This window comes from Mirounga angustirostris, unplaced genomic scaffold, assembly GCF_029215605.1.
Source record: "Mirounga angustirostris isolate CCGP_5_RB_7025 unplaced genomic scaffold, mMirAng1.0.hap1 SCAF_6, whole genome shotgun sequence".
NCBI lineage: Eukaryota > Metazoa > Chordata > Mammalia > Carnivora > Phocidae > Mirounga > Mirounga angustirostris.
Genome location: NW_026991714.1, coordinates 120,561,898 through 120,579,522, shown reverse-complemented (window position 1 = coordinate 120,579,522; position 17,625 = coordinate 120,561,898). Strand labels below are relative to the sequence as shown.

At 38.3% G+C, this 17,625-nt stretch overlaps 1 protein-coding gene across 9 annotated transcripts in view; it reads left to right on the top strand.

Annotated features, from left to right (window-relative positions):
• The window catches only part of CPEB3 (cytoplasmic polyadenylation element binding protein 3), a 202,846-nt gene that overhangs the window by 101,994 nt on the left and 83,227 nt on the right, over positions 1–17,625 (top strand). For all 9 annotated transcript variants that reach the window (XM_064595022.1, XM_045878420.3, XM_045878417.3 and 6 more), the window contains 2 exons: positions 13,859–14,026; positions 15,723–15,812. In XM_064595022.1, coding sequence (XP_064451092.1) covers positions 13,859–14,026; positions 15,723–15,812 — 258 coding nt within the window. The remainder of the gene's footprint in view (positions 1–13,858; positions 14,027–15,722; positions 15,813–17,625) is intronic.

The following is a 17,625-nucleotide window of genomic DNA, read 5'->3' as shown; positions in this document are numbered from 1 at the left end:
ATGTAGGTGACGGTATGATGTCTGAAGAAAAAAGGGAACTAGCAGAAGATGAGATTGGCCAACTGGTATTTCAACTTTCCAGCTGAAAAGTCTGAATTCTTTTTCTAGGAGAGAAATAGTTTTCTTTAGTACTACCTTGTACTGCATATGTCACCACAAATTATCTTTGTTTTTTGTTTTGATTTGTGTTGAGCTAATATTATAACATGTCATGCTTCAAAAGATGAATTAAATCAAGTTCTTATTTATTTGATAGACCTCGAGTTTTCAAATTTGAAAAACTTTCTACTTTGAAAGTTACTTTAGATGACAGGATCTCCTAGCAATTTATGTATGATACCATAGTCTAGCTCTATTAAATGTTGTAATAATGTGTTCTGTGGGCCTTGAGTTTTGAAAGGGAAGGAAATCTTCAAAGCACTCTATTTTTCAACCTGACCTGGATGTACCTCGTACCTTAATCCCTTTCTACTTTCTCAGTTCACTTAGGTGAAAAGACGTCATTTTCTCCCTATCTGTCATACTGTCTGGAAAGTAAATGGGGAGATCATGAGAAGCTTCACTGAAATTTTCACACAAACGTATTCTGTAAAACCAGAGTTAATTGTGTGTAAAATTTCTATGTGGTTTCCGGAGGACTCTGCTTATGGGGTGCGTGTGTGTGTAGGTGTGTGTGCGCGCATGTGTGAAGAAATTCAGAATGACCACCACATGCTACAGTTTTGAATTAGAATGAATGGAATTTCTTTAAAGTGATGTCTGATGGTAATATATAGTGCAAATGAAGATTTATAAATCAGAAAAAAATTTAAAAGAACTCTATTTATCTATATCTGATATAGATAATGGACCACAATATAAATCCTTCTAAAACTGCGTCACTTAAGCACCCATTGTATCTTTTCCTGTGGCTGCCATATCCAGGTGAATTTCTCTTTAAGATTGTGTTTTAACTTGTGCTTCATAAAGGTTTTTTTTTTTAATATAATATCTCTGCCGTCAAGTTGAACAGTATCTCCAGATTAATTAATACTGAAAATACTTAGAAAAGGTTTATGTGAATATTTTTTTATTTCTAAATTCACCATTTTGATACAGATACCCATGGTTTTCTTCTGTGTTTACATGCAGCCAGGAGCTATGGGCGGAGACGAGGTAAATTTTTTTTAATGAGATCTTTTGCTTGCCAAATTGTGAGTAAATATGAGTGTGTGCGTGTTTATACCCGTATGTGTGTAAAACAATAATTATTGTATGGTATGATGTTCTAGCTTATTTTAGCAAAATAATTCACATTACTTCATTATAGTTATTTTTTGTTGTTAGTTGGTAGTTTGTTTTTTTAATCCTAATATAGACATAGCAAAGACTATTTCTACCTGGAAATTTTTGTTACATGGTTTATAATGAATGATCTTGAGAGAATAAAGGCCAAGCATACATATATTTTTGTCCTTTATCTGCAGTTTTTTCATACTACTTAGAAGACAAAAGTTAGGTTTTAGAGGGCAATTCTTGATCTTAGTAGGTTGACCTTGAAGCTAAAGAGGCCTAAGTTTCAGGGACCCTCACTTTCAAGGGGACCCCCTCCAAGTTCTTTACCTTATCTTTATGTTCTTTTTCTTTTCTTTTTAAGACTTTATTTATTTATTTGACAGAGAGCGACACAGCGAGAGAGGAAACACAAGCAGGGGGAGTGGGAGAGGGAGAAGCAGGCTTCCCGCTGAGCAGGGAGCCCGATGCGGGGCTGGATCCCAGGATTCTGGGATCATGACCCAAGCCGAAGGCAGACGCTTAACGACTGAGCCACCCAGGCGCCCCTGTGTTCTTTTTCTCGAAGTGGATCCCCAACTTGTATAGGCTCTAAGCCCCATAAAACTTGCATTCTCTCCTGATCACACCCAAACAAAATAATGTTGCTTTTATTTGTGTAATGCTATTACTTTTCTAAAGCATTTCCATATCTGTAATTCATTCAAATAACTTTATGAAGTAGGTAGGCTAAGCCTAATGTAGTGTTTCAAAGGAGTATGAGACTTAGGGTCAAAGACCTAGGTTGTAATCACTGCTTTATTACTTCTGTCTGGTATCATCATCTGTAAATTATGAGGTAATAAAACCAATCTTGTCCAACTTTAAGAGTGTTAGTGAAGTTATAGTGTGAAAAATGGGAGAGGAAAACCTATTCATGTACACTAAAAGCATTCCAAAAATATAAGTTGCTTTGAAAGTACTCGCTTTCATTTCTTTTTTTTTTTAAGATTTTATTTTTATTTATATTTATTTGAGAGAGAGTGGGGGAAGGGGCAGAGGGGGAGGGAGAGAGCGATAAGCAGACTCTGTGCTGAGCGCAGAGACTGACATGGGGCTCAATCTGACAATCCTGAGATCATGACCTGAGCCACAACCAAGAGTTGGACGCTTAACCAACTCTGAGCCACCCAGGTGCCCCAGATTCGTAGTATTTTATTATTTATTCCACAGTAAATATTTGTTGAATGGATGAAAATTGGCAGAACCTAATATGTATTCAAGTTACTACTCAAAACTTCTTTCATGGTGGAATCATATAGTCAGTTTCATTTTCAAATCATGGTGAAGAAAAACATTTGTGTAGTTGACTGTTTTTTAGCTATGGAAATAAATACCATTTAATATTTTTAACCTTATTGTTTTTAAATTGAAAGTATGAACAATTATATTACTGGAAATCATTTTGTACTATACATATAATTTTTCATGTTGCTAGAAAATTGATCACTCTTGGGAAGGAATAAGGAATGGACAGTTTTACAGAGAAAATAGATACCGTCTGGAAGGTAGATAGCAGAGAGTAGCCTCTCCAATTCTTACACACTGATCAGTTACCACATCTTGTCAAAATTTTTCCTCTAGTGTCTTGGGCCTCGCCCTTCCCCTTTCATTTCTATTGTTCTTCACTTCTATTGTTTCTTTCTTTCTGAAACACCACTTAGTTCATGTCATCCTCCTCCATTAAGGACCCCCATCATCTGGCTTCTCCGTTTCACCAGCCTCATCATCTCCATTTTCCCCACCTCACAGTCCCCTAACTAGTCTCTGTACTTTACCACAGTCTGGCTGTTGCACATACTGTCCTCCCTTCCTTTCATTTACTTATCTAAGGCCTATCCTTAGTTCATGCATTTAAGCCAAATTTAAGCTTTATCTCGCCAATGAAGCCTTGCCCAGTGGCCTTGCAAGCAATGTTTACCTCTGCTTCTACTGCCTTACATTCCTCTTGTTTTTTCTGTATGCTCTGATTCTTCAGCACAGTTGTATCTTGTGCCTAACACTGTGACCTACATATAATTAGCACTTATTAGATGTTTATTGTTGAGGATTGTTTTTGAAGTAACATCCTACATCTATGCAGACCAGAGTTTGGCATCGTATTTTTAAAAATTATTTTATTTTTACAAATCATGTATATTAAGTACCAGACATCAAGAACATTAAGATCACCTATAATTTCTAAGTGCCTGAAAAAATTACTCTTCCTGTTTCCATGTTACCTTGCCCCTGTTTATTTGTAAAGTTTGATTTAATTGTTTTCACAAGCATGGTCATCTTTGCATCAAGTGTTAAGCTAAACACGGCCTAGAATGACTTGGTCCCTGCTCTCTGTAAGTCTGCAGTTCAGTAATTGTAGATAAAGAAGATAATGATGAGAGAGAGAGTGTGTGTGAGAGAGAGCGAGAACATTAAATGACTGAAAGTTGACTTTTTGTAATGATAAAAGAACAGATAGAAAATTTTTGTTCCATGCTTTTAAGTCTTCTATTCCCAAAGCTGAAAAAGAATTCATCTTCCTTAAATGTGGTGACATAGCATGTGAGATGGAGTAGGGGTACCTCATATCTACTCTCATTTCCTAAGGCATACTCAATCTGGGCCACTGCTACATAGTATATATTTGATGAACTGGCAGATTTCCTCATGCTCATTTATTTGTGTAATCAGGGATTATATTATTGCTTGACTTCTTTCCTCCAAACAAAGTTTAGACTTTCCCAAAAAAAGCATAAAAAGTGATCTTGGCTGGAATTTAAATAAAAAATTAAAAAACTGAACTTGCTTATGTATGTTACTTTATTATTAAGAATTACCTGTAACTCATATTCTATACATTACATATACATGTTGGTAAATATTTTAGGACTAGAAAGTGAAGGGATTTGCCCGTGACAGTTTTGAGATATGTCAGTAAGGATTAGGCCAGTGGAATCTTTCACCTCTCCTGATAAACCTGGAAAAGCTTCCTGGAACAGGTAGAATTTCAGGAACTATTTGGATAATAGGAGTGGGAAGGAGGCCTCTCCAGGTATATGATTCAACTTAAAAGAAACCTTCAAGGTGAGATTGGCATGACCAGATGCTTGGGGCATATGTCCCTAAGTATATGCATTGTGGGCCAGCTGGAGAGGAGAAATTTGCAATGAAATGGTCTGTGCTGCCTTAATGAATGGTTTTTGAAACAAAAGGGAAGACTCCTAGACAGAGATATATCAGGCTTTCTCGAAAGAGGGTTTCATGATCAAGTAACGAAAACAGGAGAGAACCTGGACATCAGCTGAAGGCTTAGCTGGGGATACAAGTATTGAAGGATAGACTTGGCAAACTAAACTCTTCTAGTAGTGTAGTTGAAACAGTAGTAGGGAAGCAGAATTAGATGTGTAAGAATTGAACTTGAAAGTGAGTGATTGGGCGCCTGGGTGGCTCAGTTGGTTAAGCAACTGCCTTCAGCTCAGGTCATGATCCTGGAGTCCCGGGATCGAGTCCCGCATCGGGCTCCCTGCTCGGAAGGGATTCTGCTTCTCCCTCTGACCCTCCCCCCTCTCATGTGCTTGCTCTCTCTCATTCTCTCTCTCTCAAATAAATAAATAAAATCTTAAAAAAAAAAGTGAGTGATTGTATATAAAGTATTTAAATATCCAAGTATATTTCCTATTATACCCACTTTTATTTTAAAGATATGTTCCTTTAGAGAAACGTTGATTTCTCTTCCCATATTCCCTTATGGAATCGAAGTGACCCCAAGTAATTTTATCATTTTATTTCTGGAGTATTTTGACTTTCACAAGCTTTGGTATGTGCCTTCCTGTATAACTGCTGACCCTGTTAGAAACTGGTCTAACAGATAGTGTCCTACAAGAACTTTACCTACACATTTCACACCTGATTAAAATGTATGTTGTGTTTTTCATTTGACATGAGCTCTTAAGATCTCTGGGAGACTTCTGTTCATAAGTAGCCATGTTGGCTGTGCCAGTGCTCTTGATGTTTAACAGAATTGTTTAAAAAGCAGCAAGGAAAATATAAAAGATCTTTGTAAACAATGTAAATGAGCAAATACAAAGAATGATCAGTTACTTTACTATAGGAGTTACTGTTGGATTGGAGTTACTATTGTAAAATATACTTCTGTGTATATCTAATCTATAAAAACCTATTGAGGGCGCCTGGGTGGCTCAGTTGGTTAAGCGACTGCCTTCGGCTCAGGTCATGATCCTGGAGTCCCGGGATCGAGTCCCACATCGGGCTCCCTGCTCAGCAGGGAGTCTGCTTCTCCCTCTGACCCTCCTCCCTCTCATGCTCTCTGTCTCTCATTCTCTCTCTCGCAAATAAATAAAAAAAAAATCTTTAAAAAAAAAAAAAACCTATTGACATGATACAATGTATTAATCTTAGTTAATAACAAAGGTTCAAAATATCCAATGAAACAAACTTCTGTGCCAAGTTGAACTTGGGTCTTTGTGCCAAAAGCCTTCCCAAGGGAGGAGACCATGGTACAAACATGTCATTCTGCTAATTCAAACCCAGTTACATGAGCTTTCTTGACTAAAAGAGTGGTTGGTCCCTCAGTGAAACATGGACAGCTGAAGAAATTTCTGACTGTTCATGGTTATAATATCTGAATGTTACTCCTTATAGTAATATGGGAATTTGAGCACAGAGAAATGGGGGGGAATAAGATCACAGTTTTTCGTTTTTGCAAGAAGTTGGTCTGGGAGGGTCTTAAACAATGATGGAGGGGTTCTGGGCTGTCTACCCTAATTTCATTCATTAAGAGTTTGTGTGCTTACCGTTGGGTCAGATGCTGTGCTAGACTCTAGATGTGTTCTGTCTCCCTATAGAGTGTTCATTCTAGTAGGAGAGAGACAATAAGTGAAACAAACATTTCCATACTCAGTAACTATGAAAAGTACTAGGCAAGAAAACTAGGAGGGGTCCCTCTAACCTAGGATGGTTTTCTCTGAAAAAATATTATTTAAACTGAAACCCAAAAGATGGATAGACAGGTATCTTTATTTTTATTTATTTATTTATTTAAAGATTTTCTTTATTTGAGAGAGCAAGACAGAGCAGAGAGAGAGCACAAACAGTAGGGAGGGGCAGAGGGAGAGGGAGAAGCAGGCCTCCTGCTGAGCAGGGAGCCTGATGTGGGACTCGATCCCAGGACCCTGGGATCATGACCTGAGCTGAAGGCAGACGCTTAACCAACTGAGCCACCCAGGCGCCCAACAGGTATCTTTAAAGAAGAATTTTTATTGTGGGAATTTTCAAACATACACAAAAATAGAATAGTTGATTGAACTATCTACTCATCAGTTAGCTTCATTTTTGCCAATCTTGTTTCATATTTTCCCTTTTTCCCCCCTTAGAATGTTTTAAAGGAAATTCCAGACAGTATAAGACAGCTATTTTAAGAGGCTTGAGGCAAAATACTGATAAATGCTACAACATTGATAGACTTTGAAAACATTATACTAAGTGAAAGAAGGCAATTACAAAAGATTGCATATTGTATGATTCCACTTTTATTAAATGTCCTTTCTGTTGACACAGAAAGTAGACTAGTGTTTGCCTAGGCCTGAGAGAGTTCAAGGAAAATGGGGGGTGGCTGCTAATGGGTTAAATGGATGAATTGTATGATAGGTGAATTATATCTTCATAAAGCTTTTATTTAAAAAGTGGGGGTAGGTGAGGCCCAAAAGGGCTTTGTGTATTTGAGAAAATAGAGACCAGAATGACTGAGATTGGTAGGAGAAAGAGTAGGTTGTATTAAGATGAAGTTGGAGGAAGGAAGGAAATACGACCTTGCTGTGCTTTAGCTCCCGGTAAGGATTTTGAATGTGGTCCAAGTACAAGAGGAAATCTGTGAATGTTTTAAAACAGGGTCAGATGATCAGATTTATGTTTTTAAAAGAGCACTCTGGCTACTACTGTTTAAAGTGAAGTGAGAAGACAAATGGGTTGTCTAGTTCAGAAAGAAGGTAATAGTAGTCTAGGCAAGAGATGATGGTGTTTTAGCGTAGAGTGATGGCAATAGAGTTAGAAAGAAATGAACAGATGGAAAGTATATTCTAGAGGGTAGAATGAACCTTTTTTAATGGCATTAAACTGAAGAATTGAATGTGGGAAGTAAATAAGAAGGAAGACTCAAAAACGATGTTCAGCTTCTAGCTTGAGCAATTGGGTGAATTGCGCTGCCACATATTGAAATGGGACTGGGAGAGAATAGGTTCATGGGTGGATTTCAAGAGTTCATTTAAAAACACATTAAGGGTGGGGCACCTGGATGGCTCAGATGGTAAACGTCTTCCTTTGGCTCAGGTCATGATCCCAGGGTCCTGGGATCTAGCCCCGCACTGGGCTCCCTGCTTGGTGGGGAGCCTGCTTCTCCTTCTCCCTCTACTGTTCCCCCTGCTCGCGCTCTCCCGCTCTCTCTATCAAATAAATAAATAAAATCTTAAAAAAGCACACACACATTAAGGGGGCGCCTGGGTGGCTCAGGTGTTAAGCGTCTGCCTTTGGCTCAGGTCATGATCCCAGGGTCATGGGATTGGGTCCCACATCGGGCTCCGTGCTCGGCGGGAGGCCTACTTCTCCTTCTCCCACTCCCCCTGCTTGTGTTCCTGCTCTCGCTATCTCTGTCTCTGTCAAATAAATAAAAATCTTTTAAAAATAAATAAATAAATAAAAATAAAAACGTTAAGTGAGGGTTGCTGGGGGGGCGTGGAGGGATGGGGTGGCTGAGTGATGGACATTGGGGAGGGTATGTGCTATGGTGAGTGCTGTGAATTGTGTAAGACTGATGAATCACAGACCTGTACCGCTGAAACAAATAATACATTATATGTTAATTAAAAAAATTTAAAAAAACACATAAAGTTTGTGATACCTAAGAGAAACCCGCATAATAATGCCAAGTAAAATATACTTTAATATTTGTATATTAGGGTTTTATGAAAGATTTTTGTGTAATAAAAGGAATTCTGCTCCCAGAGATTTGAAAACCATTCATCTAGGTCAAATCTCTCATTATGTAAATGAGACTCAGATGTGTGAAATGTTTTGTCCAAGGTTACAGAGTAAAGCTGGAACCTGACTACCCTGACTTTCAGGCAATTTTTTTTCCTTAGGGGAGTCATGCCTCATAATCCATTAAAAAAAAAAAAAACCAAACTCCTAAAGTGACTAATTTCTGAGCTACTTGCAAAAACTAAGATGAAAATGGTCAGGCTTGGAATTTTTGCTGGAGCTGCTGGATTGACCACAGAGGCTCCACAGAGGCTTTGATGGGAGCTTAGAGGTGAGGCCTGAGCCACTTTGGCAACCCATCATGGCCAGTGGGCTTTTGTTTCCCCATCATAAGCTGCAGGAAGGGAGCCTCCTAAGTAAGCAAGAATTTTGGACAAGTCTTCGTGCTTAACTAGTGCTTTGTGGGTTTCTTATTTTGTACTTTTCTTACAAGGCTCCTACCTCTTACAAAGCATTCAACATAGCTTTAAGTTACCTCTACATTCAGAGATTATTTGTTCAATTACTGGACAAAAAACTACATTGTGGTTATTAATTGAAAATAAATATCATAAACCAGACCATTGGTGGAAGGGAAAGCCAAATGACCAAATTGCAGCTGTTGGGAAATATTCTCCTGCTTCTCTTGAAATACTCAATATGAATATTTTACATGGGAAGTATCAGATTCTAAAGCAGACTAATATGCTGGGGAAGTAACATGGCTTATTTAAAACATTTTGGTCTTGGGCAATGTTTTTATTAAAGAAAAGTAGTGTGTTAGAGAGATGGTAGCTAGTGAAGTAGGACCTCTCATGGGACACAATTTGGGTGTAGCCTCTTAAGATTTCAGTTTCTAGTAACACATATGTGGGAACTAAAATTTTACCAGTCTTCCCAGGGATGATTTGTCTTGGGGGGAATGGATTTATGCCAACCAAATGAATGTACAAATACTAACCTCATGAGGAACCCTGGAAAAACCAGAATACCAATGTTCTAACTTACGGAGATGAATGTAACAGAAGACAATTTTAGTGGCTGATTATTTTTCTACTAGTTTAGGAGTCAGAGTGGTACCTCTTCACAGTAGCAAGGTACTAAATTAATTAATAGAATAGTCCTTCAGGAGCTTATAATTACAGCATAGGGAAATAGATGGTTTTCAGGCTATGGAAACATCAAACGAACCATTCTGTCCACAGAGGAGTAATCTTAAAGGTATGATAAAATCCTCTTAACTTCTTTTGGTCTACACTTCTGTCTTTTAAATGCTTCCTACGGGTGTGCCTGGGTGGCTCAGTAGTTAAGTGTCTGCCTTCGGCTCAGGTCATGATCCCAAGGTCCAGTGATCTAGCCCCGCATCGGGCTCCCTGCTCAGCGGGAAGCCTGCTTCTCCCTCTCCCACTCCCCCTGCTTGTGTTCCCTCTCTCGCTGTGTCTCTGTCACATAAATAAAATCTTTAAATAAATATATGCTTCCTACAGACTTTTTGTTCCATCAGCACTTAAGGCAGTCATATTACAGTATGGTTGACTAGATTATAGATTTTACATTCTGTTCCTGAGGATATACTTTCTTTAACTTGACTGAACTTGGATGTTTCCCAAGACTCCATACACTTCACACAATATCACTTTCAGTGGATGCCTGCTATAGACAGTTAATCTCCATTTTAGTTGCTCTTAAACTTGAGCATAGAGATCACTGGGGAAATTTATTAAAAGTGCAGATTTCAAATTTGAACCCCATGCATTCAGCTTAAGTAGATCTGGGGATTGGACTCAGACCTATAGTCTTAGTTCTTATCCACAGAGAAACATCATATATGTGTGGATTCTTCAGTTTTATTTCCAAGGGCAACTTTATCACTAAAGTCTGTGATACTCTAAACACTAATAATAAGAGGTTTGGTTTTAAAACCTTGGCAAGTTTCTTAAGTACCCATAACCAATTTTTAAAACAGTCCAAATTTTTACATTTAACTCTTGCTTTTATTTTCTTTGCCAAATATTCGGGGAAGCTGTGGTTATGTTGGCCATGCACAAAGGGAGTTCTCTTTGTTCCAGAACATCTTGAATATCTACTTCTTCTCCTTCTTCACAGCTCTTGTTCAAGATTTCCTCATCTCTCATCTAGACGGTCCCAGATTTCTTCAGACTCTCACCCCATCCCCTCTTTCCCTGGGTGCAAATTGCTGGTGAAGGTGATGGTAGCTGTTGTAGGATGTGAGGTAGAGGGAATCACATGGTCATAGGCATCTCAGAAAAGTCATTCTGACAGGATGGAAGATGAATTAGATGGGAGTATCAGTCTCGAGGAAGTGAGTGAAGTTTAAAAAAAAAAAAGCTAGTATTAGAAGGAAATATGAAACTTGGAAAACAAGGAAATTTCCTATTGCTTTTATAATATAGAGTATAGAATATAATGTTTGAGCAAATAGAAGCAATAGAAAAGGTCTCAGTTTCTTAGGACATGGTTCTATCTCTTGCCATTCTCACACCTGTGTGCTGTGTTCCAGCATATACGTGCAGCAGCATGTCTTTGCACATACTGTTACCCTTTTTTGGATGCTGCCTCACTTTTAATATTTATTGAATACCTTTTATGTGCCCTCATTAGGACATGAAGATACAGTGGTGAACAAGATTAAATTGGTCCCTGTCCTAATAGAGCTTACAATTTAATGGGGCTCGGGAATGAGATACCAAATAAAAACCCACATGATAGTATAATGGTAATTGGAAAAAGTGTTAGGAGAAGTGCTATGAGTGGATAGAAACAGGAACCTAGCCTAATCTAGAAGTTCAGGAAAGTTCCACCTGAGGAAATGACTTTTCAGCTGAGACCTGAAGGATTAGTGGGAATTAACTAGAAAACTGGGGAGTTGGGAAGAGAGTGTTTATTTGGGGGTAGGGGGAAACACTTTGTCATTAGTGCCTGAGACAAGGAGGAATTATCAGGAAATTCAAAGGAGGTCTGAGTGATTGGAGGAGATGGCAGAGGCCTTATAGTTTACAGTGATGTTTTTGTACTTTATCCAAAAACAGTGGGATGTTAGTGAGGGGTTTTAAGGATGAAGGTGAGGAGTGTGGCTATGTGTTCAGATTAATATTTGAAAATGATGACTTGGGCTGTTGTGTGGAGAAGGCATTGTGGGGTTCAAGATAGAAACCAGTGGACTAAATAGGCTGTCATATAGACTTGTTGGAACCCATTAGTTCAGGGCAGAGATGATGACAATCTGGACCCCAGGGATTTAGGACTGAAGATGGGAGAAATGAATGGATTGAAGACTTACTTCATAGCTTGAATTGATAGGAGTTAGTGAGAGTCTATGTGGAGTAAGAAAGAAAAGGAGATCTCAAGGAGGACTCCTAGATTTCTGGATTGAATTAGGTGTGTATAATAGTTATTTCTGTTGAGACTGAAGGGGATGCCAAAGGACCTGGTTTGGAGGGAAAGGTCAACGCTGTTTTGAAAATTCTTTCTCTGTGGATTCTTGTTTTTTACCTTAGAAACCCCCAGCCCCACCAGATTCTGCTCAAGGTGGCCTTACCTGTGAAATCACTCTAAAGGTTTCCGCCTGCCCCATCTCCCATAGGGCAGTAAATTGTGCTCTTGGTATGGTCTTCTCTTAGTACTTATTTCTCTGTTTTATACTTATGCACCTGCCTATCTCTTACCAGACTTGATTTCTTTGTCAAGAACTTTCAAATAACTCATACTAGTTTGGTGATTCTAAAATATGGATAAATATTTCTTCAGGTGTTTTCCACTGAGTTATATATGTTAACATTTCTTTTATCTTAAATCCAGGTAATGCTGGATCAATTTATTTTACTGCAGAACTTTTCCCAGCCTTTTGTATTCTAATGTGGATTGTGAATGTCTGGGAAGGTCATAAGGTGTGCAGTATTTTCCAGTATTATTTAGTTGTCTCCCCCCTCCCTGCCCCCAACAGCCTTTGTTTTCTGAGCATCTCATGTTACTAGTGTTGAGGGTAAGAGATGGGGATAGGAGTTTTCTTTGGGAAAGGCTGATTTGGGTGTGTGCCTGTCACAGAGTAAGCATATAACTCACTGAGTGTGGACTCCGTGAAAAGCAAACCTGACAGTTGGGCGAGTACATTTCTGGATGTCTTTGGAAAGGTCATTTTGCCTATAGTTGCTGCAGATCTATTTCTTTTACCCCCAGTGATCAAAACAGACATCAAGGGATGAGAATTTACTGCCTATTGTTTGTTCCCCCCAGGCTAAGAAAGCTAGGTGACATGAGGTGACAAATTTTATTCTGTTTCTTTGTAGCTAATCTGGGAAGAGCTGAACAAAAAGTTCTTAGATCCTTTTATTTATTAACTCCCAACATCAAAATAGTGCCTTTCTTATACCACCTGGGTTGTTCATAAAATAAACAGTTATATTAGTAGCCATTTTTTGGTAAAAGAAATAAATGTTCAGTATTTTTATAAGGCTATTTATATTCTGTTTTAGAGTTGGCTGTAGTGACACAGAAACTAGGTTTCAGGGAAATATCGACGGGACAGACTAAATGGGGAAGACACTTCTTTTTTTGAAGAGTATATGAATTCATTTTAGAGGGGAGTTCTTTTTTTCAGAAGTTAAAGTGTTCAAGACAGTTCATTTTTAGAGTGTAACCTAATGGAAAGTTTTATCAGGAACTCACTGACTCAGACAGGAAATATATTTGTTTTTAAACTTAGATTTTATTTTGTAATGCCGGATGGCATTATTGTGTTACGTTTATGAACAGACTCGAACTGCTGGCATCTTTCCTACGGTCACGTGGAATGGGTAGATGCCTTTGCTGTATAAACTCTATTTGGCTAAAGAGTTAACAATGAACATAATTTTTTGAGTGATATAAAATACTGCCTAGATTAGTAGGGTAAAAATGTCATAACCACATCTACATCTGTACTCCCACATCTTAATTTATGTATTCTCATTTATTCGTTCCACCGGTTATTACTCCAAATGTTTATTCCCAAATTGGATTACTTTGGAGTGGCAGGGAAAACTTGATCATCTTTAGTCCTGCTGTCAGAGAGGTTATCAGCCTTTGTTATCAGTTTAATATTCCCTCTGCTGTCAAGGCCATCCAGCCTGAACCTTTGAGCAAATAAAAATCTGTGACTAAAGATTACTTTTCCATTTATTTTAAGAAATGTCTGCGGACAGGAAAAATAGCTGCTGAATACCCTTAGTAGCAGTGATAGGGACTCTATGAGTAAAAGGTGGTGATTTTTAGCAGCGAAAACAGCTGTAATTTTTTATGCTTCCTCCTGAGTATCAATCCAGTTATTTCTGTGCTATGTATACCTTTACACAAAAATGATGGTATTGTCTAGGCTCTGAAATCTGCAGTCGCTTATCCTATTGTAAAAATCACAGTTCAGGATACGTTTTTTTTTTTTTTTTTTTTTGTATGATTCACTCTACACTTTGGCTCCTAATAAAGCATTTGTTGTCCAAGAAAATAATTTTAACTGTAGAAACTTCCACATTTGTTTCAGGTCGGTCTTCTCTCTTTCCCTTTGAAGATGCCTTCCTGGACGACAGTCACGGCGATCAATCCTTGTCATCTGGCTTAAGTTCTCCCACTCGTTGTCAAAATGGAGAACGAGTAGAACGTTACTCTAGAAAGGTGTTTGTTGGAGGCCTTCCTCCTGATATTGATGAAGGTACGATGCATTCATTAATGACTTTATAAAAGCCAGGTTTGTTCTTTGTGTGATTTGACCCTGCCTCTCCTCTCCAAGAAGCTTTGGAACATTCCTATTTTAGTGTTTGGAGGATGAAAATATTTGATAGATGGGGAAGTAATAGATGGTGCATTTCAAGTCTGCTCTTCAAATGTGTTCATACAGGGCAGTCTCCCAGCAGCTTCATGTTTCCTAGTCATTAATTTGGGGACAAGCTGTAAAATAATAATGAAAGTTAATATTTATGAAATTCTTTATAAGCCCATAATTGTGCTAAGCGCTTCACATTACATTATCTCTTTTAATCCTTATAGCTATCCTTTAAGGCATATCCTACCAACTCCATTCTATAGATAAGGAAACTGAGGATCAGAGGGAGACAGTTCGTCCAAGGTTATATAGCTAATGGTGCAGCTGGCATTCAAAATTAGTCTGATTCCAGAGCTTTTGCTCATGTTCATCACACTATCCCATCTCATATTTTAATATAGGTCTCTATTAATGAAAAGCCCCTTGCCTTAAAAAGAATAAAGACTAATTAGAATTTTTCTTAATAATGTTCTTGAGGTACTGTCGGTCCAAAAGCAAGTTTTCAATAATGCCCAAAGCCAATCAGCACATAGTAGGTTGTCAATATTTGTTGAACAGATGAATGAAATAAAATTGTGACAGTTACCTTAAGGGAAGAAACAACAACTCTAGTTCTAGTAGGCTTTGGATCTGCTATAAAAATGTTATTAAAACAATTGTTTTGTCAACATTGTTCTAGTTGTGACATTTCTCTAGTTTATCATGATTTTCTTTTTTCATGATGAAAAAGGAATAGTCTAAAAATAGTTTTATTTAAGGGCGCCTGGGTGGCTCAGTTGGTTAAGCGACTGCCTTCAGCTCAGGTCATGATCCTGGAGTCCCAGGATCGAGTCCTGCATCGGGCTCCCTGCTCGGCGGGGAGTCTGCTTCTCCCTCTCCCACTCCCTGTTTGTGTTCCCTCTCTCGCTGTGTCTTTCTCTGTCAAATAAATAAAATCTTAAAAAAAAAAAAAAAGTTTTATTTAAGACTTATTGCTTTAAAGTTGTATAGAGCTGGAGACTCATTTTCTTCCAAACTGCTCTCATATTAGTGTTAATCTCATCTATCAATTGGATTTTTTTTTAAGACAAAGTTTAGGTCATGGCTGAGAGAGTAGCAACTTAAATCTGAGTGGGAGCTAAATTATAACCTGCTTTGAGTCAGGAGTCAGAAGGAAAAGGTAAATTTATTGAGCTATAACTTTGGGAACATTTTCTTTATAGGATATGTAGTAGGGGCACCTAGGTGGCTCAGTCGGTTGAGCCTCTGCCTTTGGCTTGGGTCGTGGTCCCAGGGTCCTCAGATCGAGCCCCATGTCGGGCACCCTGTTCAGTGGGGAGTCTGCTTCTCCCTTTCCTTCTTACTGCCCCTCCCCCCGCTTGTGCACACTCTCTCTTTCTCTCTCAAATAAATAAAATCTTTTTTAAAAAAAAGAATAACCAAATGTGCCCCGCAAACAATTGTATTTCACTTAGTAGGTTTGGCTTCTGTAAAAATGCTTTAGAAATAGTTCTCAAAATATTTTTTAAATAAAAAGACATGCTTTATGCTATTCTGTTTGCAATATTTTTTTTTCTCTTGCTAAGATTGCTTCTTTATTTTGTAGATGAGATCACTGCCAGCTTTCGCAGGTTTGGACCTCTCGTTGTAGACTGGCCTCACAAAGCTGAAAGCAAGTCGTATTTTCCTCCTAAAGGTAATGCACTTAAAATGTCTCCACTGCCTGCCTGTTGGAGAGCTGGCATGACATTCAATAAAAGACAGCCTTTTACTTCTTGAAATAGCAGTTGGCTTTTTTTCCCTAATTAAGAAAATATTTTAATGTTGATCATCTTTTTGTGTCTTACTGTTTTCATTTGGAAACTATTCCCCCAGGAGCACACTGATTATTTCAGGGCATCTCTTGTACTGACAGTGAGATCCTGTGCATCCGTTGTGAATGAGCCTTGTGCTAAATTTTCATTATTTGAGAGAAAAAAATCTAGGGGTTTGAAGAATGTCAGTGATGGGAGAGGAAAAGATTATTTAGAGTCAAATTTTATTTGTATCCCATAGTCCTGTAGTTTTATAGATCTTATAAACCCCAAACTTGGAAAACCTAGTGGCTGAAAAGTGACATTGTATGAAATTACCTTTATTCATGTCTGTATTTTAAGTGACTTTGCTTGTTGAGGGGTGGTGGGCAAACTAGCAAAGAACTCTTCACGTGAACTCATCCCTTATGTTTGGTAGGCTTTTTTTGATAATTTACGAAGACATGAAAATATATTACTTTGTTCATAGTTTGTCATTTCTGCAGAATTCAGGGAACTTTTCTAGTTATGTTAACTCTGGGTAAGTTCCTAGAATCATATAGAAGAGTGTTTTGGGTTAAAAAGGAAGTTTTCTTCATGTGTTATATACTGTAGCTATGTTTCAAGGGTGTCTTTTATCTCTAAAGAATTGGGTTTTTTTGATATACATTATTATGTAACATTAGTCACCACAAGAAGATGGAGTCAAAATACCCTTCCTGTGCTTCGTACAGGAATGAAATTATAGCTTAACTTGGGAAAGGCAGGTGGCTTCGTCTTATGTCTGGTTTCTTTGCCACCTATATTTCTCCCCACTCTCTCTATAACCTATGAAAAGCAGTTACTCACTTAAATAGAGGCTGTTTGTTTACTTTTAACATTTCCTTTTTCATTTTCTCCAAGAATTTTTAAAGTTAAGTAAGTTTTGGGGCACCTGAGTGGCTCAGTTGTTAAGCGTCTGCCTTCGGCTCGGGTCATGATCCCAGGGTCCTGGGATCGAGCCCCATATCAGGCTCCCTGCTGCGCGGGAAGCCTGCTTCTCCTTCTCCCACTCCCCCTGCTTGTGTTCCCTCTCTCGCTGTGTCTCTTTCTATCAAATAAATAAAAAATCTTTAAAAAAATCATTTTTATAAAAAAAAGTAAGTTTTATATTAATCAGAAAAGATAAAAATCACCATGTTGATTATTCCACTGAAGGAATGTGTTCACTACTTTGTAGTACATGTGGACACTATGTAAAGACACATGTTTAAAACGTGTTTCTAAGAGTGCTAATAATTCCTTGAATCGGAGTAGTATTATTTCAGTGAGCCAAGTGAGTTCACCACGCTGTGCTGTAGGTTGTATGCTCTGTAAGGTCACATGTATAAAAAGTACAAGTTGCACATGAGCATCAAGACATGTTATCTCAGTGAAAGAATGTGTTCACCACACTGTGGTGCATGTAACACACTCTGTAAAATTACATAGATAAGAGATATTTCTAAGAGTGCTAGTGAAAAAAGTAAACATCATGCTGAGAAGGTTATAGAAACAACTCTGGGATAAAAGGTGTCAGGTGGGGCGCCTGGGTGGCTCAGTCGTTAAGCATCTGCCTTCAGCTCAGGTCATGATCCCAGGGTCCTGAGATCGAGTCCCACATCGGGCTCCCTGCTCTGCGGGAAGCCTGCTTCTCCCTCTCCCACTCCCACTGCTTGTGTTCCTGCTCTTGCTATG